This window comes from Ciona intestinalis, chromosome 10, assembly GCF_000224145.3.
Source record: "Ciona intestinalis chromosome 10, KH, whole genome shotgun sequence".
Taxonomy (NCBI): Eukaryota; Metazoa; Chordata; class Ascidiacea; order Phlebobranchia; family Cionidae; genus Ciona; species Ciona intestinalis.
The window spans coordinates 1633490-1642620 of NC_020175.2; the positions used below are offsets into that span (position 1 = coordinate 1633490).

The window sequence follows — 9131 nt, forward strand, 5'->3', positions numbered from 1 at the left end:
GCCACTATGTGGTGTTGAGTATTCTGGTCTCCGAATGGAGGCGTGGGTTCGAATCCCACTTCTGACACATATTTTTCATTTAAAAAAAACTTATTATTTTATTAACGATTGATATATTATATTTACCACAAACAGAACCATGTAAATTAATAAGTTACAATTGTTTAGACAGACTTAAAATATCTGTAATGAAAAAGTGTAAGTAACGGGAAAATCGGACCTATAAATAAAACAAAAATATCCAGGACGAACAAATACCTTTAAATATGGGCAAAACTGCGTAAGTCAGATGTTTATTTGACAATAATGAATAAAATGCAAATATATATTACCCTTTGATTAAGATTTCCCTATGCAATATGCTAAAACACACTGGACGGTATTACCACAACATTCTAATATATGTGGGTGAGGTTCCGCAGGACTGCACCACAATGCGACATGAAATTTGCCTAAATAAACCCTGAGGGTACTACTTCATGGACCTCGCCAGATGTTGAAGCATGTCAATTTCCCGGGGCGACAAGGGCCCTTGAAAGTCCCACAGCGTATTATGATAAATAATATTTATTTCAAGGCATAGCGAGATGAAAAACTAGCATAAACGACGTTAATGTCAGGTATTATAGCAAGAATACGAAGTGCATTATGTGGGAACACTACAGCTGTTTAAATGGAGTAAAAACGCATTGAGCTTTTTAATTTGACAATTCCGCTAAACCCTTAAAGTAATTTGTGTTTGTGATCCAAAAATTTATCCACAGAATTGTCACTTTACAAAGCTCAATTAAAGCAAAACATGTGACACATTAAACAAATTGAACATGTTTATTTAAGCCTTGAAATCTTGGTTGATTGCACAGAAGATCCAATATCAAGAAAAAACGAAGCAATTTGTTGAGGACTGAATGTGCATGGGATAACATTGTATGTTCCACACGGTACAGTAAGTTCCAATGCACTGTATCCTGGTCTGTATAACACAATGTCAATAATTTTTTTGATACTTTTAATATTGATGTTTTTTATTTAGACTGTGTTTTAACCAGAGTCATTTTGTTGCTAATTCCCTTCTCCTTGTTGCTTAAATTCCTACAGCTCAACTTTTTGTTGAGCCAGTATTAGATGCGGAATTAAAAAGGTATTATATTAGAGGCGGTAATTTTTTAAAGAAGCCTAAAAAAAAGTACAATTATAACACAACAAAACCATAAGAAAACAAATATAGAAGCAGTTTAACCAACAATTACAAAAAAGACATCACCTAAAAGCACCGGAAGTTGTTTTGTTGAAAGGTTTCTCTCCATTAGTTCCAACACAAATTATATCGAACCCATTGCTGTAACTTTTCGGAGCCCTCAGCTGAATTAAAAGTTGTGCTTGACCAGAACCCTGTATTTAAAACACTAAATATAAAGCCAAACACAGTATATTAAGTACAAACAAATAAAACCTTACTATATTTTTATGGTCAATTTAGTTTTAATAAACAATATAATTGTTATATACGAAATAATTCATGATCGTCTCCAATTTTTAACATTTTATTCTTAAGTGATGTCAAGCATTTTAACTGTTTGTTTTAAAATTGACAAGAAAATTGTTGTTTAAGTTACTTATACTTTTATATTATTGTAGATTTAGGCAGACCTTCTCTACAATATTTTCTCCAAAAAAGTACAAAGCGCATGTTCATTATTAAAATTATAGGGATAATACAAAAGTTTTATTCAACCATTTTTTTTTTAAATCAAATGTTTGTAAATACAGACATACTTCAATATTAAGTTGGTAAATCGGGTTGTTTCCATAAGTAGCTTTGTTATTTGAACATCCACCAGCAGTTTGTGCCGTCCATTCACCTTGTATCTGAATAGATGGTGTATGTTGAAATGTGATGCATTGAGGAATAGTGAAGCTGGCATAACTAGTGTATATAAGCAAGTTTTTAGCATTGCTTTGGATTCTTGTACACCTTCATGCTTATTCTTTTAAACAGTAATTTATTTACAGACAGAAAGCTTAAGAATAAGCATTGTAAGAATAAGATGCTATTTACGAAATATAAAAAGGAACAAGTAAATGCCATTTCCCTATTAAGATTAACATTAAAGATAATCAAAAGTAACAACCCACTCCTAAGAACCTGCAAAAAACACTCCTAAACTGAGTTTGAGTTTTGTTGAACCTGAGCATCAAAGATGGACACATTATTTAAAAAGTGATAAATAATAAATTCTTACCCTTTTATTCATTTTATATGGGTTATCTATACTGCTGAACTTAAAGTCTGTAAATGAGTAAACCCTCAACGTGTATCGAATGTTTTTGTGCTTCTCGTACTGCGATACCACTAGAGTGTAGCGGTGAGGTCCATTCTCTGGAACCTGTATCCTCGTGAGATAATGAGGGCTGTTTATCCGCACCCCATCTATGTGGGGTGGGGGACTGTCTGTGGGGAAAACATGGTTTAGAAAAGATATAAAATACCTATTTTAAATCAATGTTACTATGTGTGTTTCTAATGCAACTGACATTATAAGGATGCATTTTAAATCTAAGGATGATTCAAAAAAAAATTAAAACACTAAAATCCCTTACTATATTATATAAATATCTTAATTATGTATGTTATGCCATATGCCATAATTCAGGAAGAAATAGTAAAATCCATATTGATATTAATCCTAATAGATTTTATTTTTCTAACAGCAAGCTCTTACACGGATAATAAACTTTTTTTCCTTCATTTAAATAAACAAGCAAAGTAATAAACTCCTTGTTTTCAGCAAAATCCTCTTTTTCAGTGATATGTCTTGTTAGTAAAACCCACACTGCAGTTGCTCCTTTGTTTCTGTCCATATATATATTATATATAAATAGGTAGATGTTGCATGTTATAAAAGAATTAGTTATAATGTGCTATGTACAGCTATCGCATATGGTAATAAAGGATTGTAACTAAATTCAAATCTATAAGTTCAGATACTGTTTAAAACAAGGAAAATATACTAGTTAGTCAACTATCTAATGAGCAATCACCCAAATAAGTCTTTATTAAAACACCAAAGAAAAAGATAAAAGACATAACTATATTACCCCAAGGCCATTAACGTAAAAAAATAAACAAAACATCTTACCTAACTTCAAGTTTATATTGTGGATTATTTCCAAGTGTATACGAGTCCTTAGTTGGCCCATCCTTAGCCAGCCATGACGCATGCCTACAAGTTGTTTTAGGGAACAATTCAGGATTCCAATTCATGTAAAACGTGTCATAGAAATGCATAGCTGACTCCCAGTCAATCCAGAATACACCTGTGGTGATAGATTGATAAAAATCCTGATTGATAAAGATTCGAATATTATCTTTAATTAAATTAGGAAGTGCTTAGTGTTAGGGTTAGTGGTTAACTTTAAAACAAGTTATACGGTGGAGCTTGCCTATAAACCTGTGATATTGCTAGGGTTAGCCCGCTACGCTTGCCAGGTCAGATTGTAGGATCTTATTCTTATCCTTACAATATATAATAGTAATAAAAGTGACACAGTGTATACACAGCAGTACCACCATTACAATATCACATACCATTATCAAATTCTTGTGCATATTTATTGTCATAATTTAAAGCTTTTCTAAGTTCAGGTGTCCAGTGTGCATCATCCTGTTAAAAACAGATAATAATGTTAGAAATTTCTATTTTTAGCAAGCGAAACTTAGATTTAAAATGGGACAAAATGCCATCACAGCTATTCAAACTGTCCGGTATACACATACTGATGTAATGCAAAACTTTCTCTTGAAAAAAACTTGGTAAAAGCTTAGGCATCAAACTAAAAACCTTTTAAAAATATTTTAAGAATAATGTGTGAACACAGAAACCAAGTTTGCAGTGACTGCAAAAAGTCTGACCAGACATATTCTGCCCAGATGAAAACCTAAATTAAACTACCAAGTTTTATTTACATAACATATGTACTAACATGTGCAGAGTAATTCCCCTTCCATCTAAGGTGACTCCATGGGTTTTTAAGTTGAAGAAGTTTTATTCCATACACTACTTGTACATCAAGCACAGCATAAGCATGAGTGGGTACAAGGCCTGTGGAAGAGAGAAAATGCCTTTGAGTAAGAACAGTATTTTATAATATATAGTAGGGTGGGGCCGTGGGGGAAGATGGGATACCTTTAATACATAATATCCAAATAGCCTGATCGCGTTTTAAACAATTAACAACGGTCTGTGGAAGTCGTGAAGATACGGTTTTATAATTCATTGAATGTTCTTTGTTTACAACCAAATGGAACGAGAAAACTAAACGAAAAGGTGTCCCATCTTTCCCCACCCTACTATATCTTAATGTTCAGTAAAACAGGTAAAACAGAATAATACAAAGTTAAAACCATAGGCGATTGAAATTATTTTTTGTAAAAATATCATAAAATTGTAATGCTGCCATTTAAATCTTTTTTTAATTTGATAGAGTGACACCAATCATAGAACAAAACCAGAACTAACCGGCTCTATCCGCTTCTGCCTCACTAATCATTCCTGTAGATATTGTTGCCAAACAATGCCCTTTATGAAAGCGATCTCTCACTTTCTGGAAGAAACCATCGTAATCAAAGTTTTTATCTCGAAGTGATTGTCGTTCTGGTATCCACCCCGTTAAAGAATGAAGATCAATGTTCTAAAAAAATGATATTACTGCGTTGTGGTAATTAATACAAACCTGCAAAATAAATGTTGCAATTGTTTAAATAATTCAAATTTAAAATGTTGCATCATTCATGCCTTTTTCATATTTTACAAATATATGCAGAGGTGGTTCTATGGTAAGACATGCTGTAAAACCAGATATTTAGGCCATGATTACCCCAACACCAGTCAATGGTATTACTGTATCAGTACAGAGTAACAAGCATCGATAGTGCAAGCTTCTAATCACTGAGCAGTCGATGCACTTGTCATCACAATAAAAGATTAAACTAACATTCAGACAATCACAAACAGATAATAATTTACATCATGTACAATTACGATGTGTTTAACTCTATTGCATATTACACACTGTTAACAATCTAAATATATTGTTCTTACTGAATTGGATCCTGGAAAATCATATCCCCCCATAACCTTCATATAGGCTTTTTCTACAAGTGACACCCATAGTTCATTCCTGTTAGCTGAGTATGAGCATAACAGTTTACCCTGTCTATCCACTGGTAGTCGATCATCTATTACCACCTTACGGAAAACTCCATTAAGATGAAGTTTAACCATGTATTTACCTGGAAATATAAAGATTTTGTAATATGCGTCACAATAGCATTTGAAGAATTATAGAACTATGGGGTAAGATGAATACTGTGAGTACACAGCACCCCATATTTTCTAATCATTTTTAGTGATTCACAACAGTACAGTTATATAATTCTGGTTAAACACATTGTAAAGACATTAAGTCGTAAGAATAAACTTACCACATGGATTATAAATTGGATCGCCTTTTCTGTTTTGAGGATAAATAATACTGAAAAATAAAATAAATAATGTTATTACTTAATTAATACATACAAGAACCCAACCGAACAGCATTTAAATCTCCACAAAGAATTTCTTTCCATGATGGACCCTCATATTGTTTGAGACATGCCACTGCTTAACAATACTTACCCACCCACCAGTCACAAACCACCTATTTTTTCTTAAAAATTTATTTTGTATACAAAGTTAAGAAAACAAGCTCACCTTGTAATAAGCTTTTTATTATATTTCCTCTCATATGCAGCACTGATCGCAAGTGAAGCAACAAACGAACAATCTGACACAACAGTCTGCATGATACTTAGACTCGACACAGTAAGTATCATCTGTGGTTCGTTCATAAACTCATCGGGTCGCTTCCAACCCCCAAGCCGCTCTCGTTGCTTCTTTGATAATTCAAGAATCCCGTGTTTGTCGCTGAACAGGGAGGAGAGTTTGTGTGATGGTCAGATTTTAAAAAAAGGAATTAAAAATAACATTGTAGGATATTTTGTTTTCATATACCAACAGTATGAAATTTATTTTAACAACCACATAAAAAAGAACAGTGGTTAAAAAACGATATTAAAACAGTATATACTTTAATAAAACTATACAGTAATAGTAATACACACAAGAAAAGCTGTCACACCAACATTTCTAATGCCATTCTATTTTGTAAGGGTGAGGTCGTACAACAAAGATGACCCATTACCAAATATTTCCAAAGCCAATTTTCATTAAAAAACCACAAATATACACAGTTTACCAAATTACCTGTATGGCATTGGAAAAGCAAATCTTTCTTGTAAGTCTGCAGCCATAAATGGAAGATATTCTCGTCCATTTATCATTGATGTGAATCTTAATACCTGAAAAAATTTATATCATTTCTAACAAAAGAGTTCAAATTATTAAATTATTCCAGTTCTTTGGCCATATGTGCTGACCATAAAGTAGGTCAAAATTTGATTTGGTTGGGTAGCCTTAGAAGTAACGTTGTGACCTAGTGGTGCTGGGGATGGCAAGGCCAGAGAGGACACCCAAGGTTTGGAAACAGGAGTGAAAACGACAATAATACAACATATACTTTAAAACCCCAGTTCTAAGCAATAGCCTTTATAAAAGGGGTAACGTCTGTTTGACTACTATGATTGTAACGAAATGTTAGCACGTGATGTCACCTTAGATATTGGTTGCCTGCCACAGAGATAGTCAAATCCTTGACAGACTATATACATGACAGAAAATCTAGTTAAAGGATGTAAAACAAATACTAAGTAAATAATTCTGATAAGTTTTGAGTGTTTAGTCTAAGTCTACCCTTGTATATAACTGCTGTTTATCAAGAGTAGGCTATCTATTTAATATATATTATATATATATATATATATTACAAATTAAACTACGAACTGCAATTTCTTCCTTTGTATATCTTTCCCCACCACTGGATGGGGCATGTGAGGTTGACGTGGTCGGTTGTGTTGGTTCGTTTGTGAATAACACCTCTGTGATGTCATAATTAGGTCACATTAAATAGCGACAACACTAGACATAATGCATGTGTAAGTAACTTATTTCGTTACAATCTATGTGGGTGAGGTCCAGCAGTGCGCAACACTATGGGACCTAGTATTTAGGTCAGTTGGCCCATTACACTGAAACCCAAGTTGCTACAAGCTATTTATGACCACTCTCCACTGGGTTAAAGTAATACCCTCAATATTTTCACTACAACAATTAGTAAACATTAAGGGTAATAGGTCAAATCGACCCTAAATCCCATGTTCTCAACAATGGCCTCACCCACATAGAGTAGCAACATTACAAACAATGAGGTTAACCTTGATTGTTTACCTATTACCATCCTCCCAAAACATATATAAAACTTTGGCCACTATTACTGGCAGATATGAATAGCGGTATAGCGTAACATAACCTACTGTGAGTAGGTTTTGATGTTGTATCCTTTGGTTTTGTAACACTGGTTGTTGATGTTGTTAATTTAAGACTTTCATCAAAATCAAAAAGGGAATCAAGTTGAGATAACGAAGCAAGTTGTTTAGAAGTTTTAATCGCTTCAGCTCTGTCTAATGATTCCTTTGCAAGTTTCTGAAGTTGCTTCTTGGTGGAAGCACTCATTGGTTCGTTCATCTACGTGAAAACAGGAATAATACAACAAACAAAACACAGCCAGTAGTAACTGCTGACATCCAGGGTCCCGTAAAAAAACTCTTGAAATAGTCAGCTTGCAAAATTTTTTTACAGGAATGTTAGTGGCATTATACAGAACAGTAGTTCGTATTGTTGTTGTTTTATTTTCAAGTGTGCGACTCACAAACTTTGCGGCAGATAATATACGTTAATAAAGTAAATATATATAAAAATAAGTCAATAAAGTTCCTTTTTTTAGAGCCCTGCTCTTTTGTATTATCAATATCATGATGCCAGGCTACTGTTATAACTTATTTCACAGCCAAATAGTTTTTCATTCGTTTTCTGCTGCACACACCCGCACCATTATCATTCATCTTCATTGATAATGGATAGAAGTTTAATTTACAAAATTACCACTTACAGTTTTGATGCAAAGATCTGCGGCCTCCATATACAGTGATAATGCTTCTTCCTTCTTACCAGCTTCATCAGCTTGAAGCGCATTAAGTACCATAAACTTAGCTCTCTGCTCTCCTTGTTCAGATACAGAGATTTCAACACTTCTACTTGGATTCTAAAACACATAATACATGTTATGTGGTAATTAGAAAGGGCTATCCAAACAAGATTTTACAAGGTAAAAAAGTTATTCTTTCAATTAAAACAAGTGATTGATTAGTTTTTCTATTCTACGTAGGTGAAATCAAACAGCATGGGATCTAGAGATGCACATTACAGAATAATTAGGTATTCTAGGATATCCTAAAATACTTTATATCCAATCTAGAATTTCGTATCTAGAATTTCCAATCTTTTTTTTGTTTATGGTGAAAAAAAATTCAACCCACATCAATCAGTTTATTATTCCTTCAATAGTAGCCTTGTTGGATCATGAGCTATAAAAAAGTTTTGCGTCATGATGATCGGTTGCCGAATTTTGCTCATTTGGTGTTTTCGCAGCATACGTTATGCAAAGCATTAGAAATTCCATATTTTTTTGCAGAAATAGAGAGCTCCAATCCCCACAGAATGACGGTGCAAAAACACCAAATCGTAACTACGTATAAAGCCAAAACTGCCAAACCGAAACGTATAGCAACCTTTAAAAAGACAATGCAAAATGTTTTCTTGATTTTTTATATAAAAATATAAAATTGGTAATATACTTCAAGACATGACGTCATTAAACAGAATACCGAATACCATAGGCGCCTAACGCGGTCAGACAGGTTAGGCAAATGCCTAACCTGGAATTTGGCACATTTATTCAAACGCAAACGATTTACGTATTTCATAAAGTTAAACCATTATGCATCCACGATTGAAGCTCTAGTGTTTACAGATTAGCTTCTGGCCAAATTTACGTAACTTTTAATGCCAGTTAAACATACACTCACCAATGTAACTGTTACATCACAAGCTGTATTGTGATGTCACCCATTATCG

The 9131-nt window shown here is 33.5% G+C and overlaps 1 protein-coding gene across 1 annotated transcript in view; it reads right to left on the reverse strand.

Annotated features, from left to right (window-relative positions):
- Positions 1–551: 551 nt before the first annotated feature.
- LOC100181402 (calpain-7-like) overlaps positions 552–9131 on the reverse strand; it is a 10340-nt gene continuing 1760 nt past the window's right edge. Inside the window, exons 3-18 of the mRNA XM_026836424.1 lie at positions 8107–8259; positions 7472–7682; positions 6942–7036; positions 6306–6400; positions 5754–5966; positions 5486–5535; positions 5103–5293; positions 4521–4692; positions 3985–4103; positions 3590–3665; positions 3141–3318; positions 2724–2854; positions 2244–2452; positions 1777–1869; positions 1265–1392; positions 552–973 (exon numbers count right to left, since the gene is read on the reverse strand). Coding sequence (XP_026692225.1) covers positions 829–973; positions 1265–1392; positions 1777–1869; positions 2244–2452; positions 2724–2854; positions 3141–3318; positions 3590–3665; positions 3985–4103; positions 4521–4692; positions 5103–5293; positions 5486–5535; positions 5754–5966; positions 6306–6400; positions 6942–7036; positions 7472–7682; positions 8107–8259 — 2259 coding nt within the window. The 3' untranslated portion in view covers positions 552–828. The remainder of the gene's footprint in view (positions 974–1264; positions 1393–1776; positions 1870–2243; positions 2453–2723; positions 2855–3140; positions 3319–3589; positions 3666–3984; positions 4104–4520; positions 4693–5102; positions 5294–5485; positions 5536–5753; positions 5967–6305; positions 6401–6941; positions 7037–7471; positions 7683–8106; positions 8260–9131) is intronic.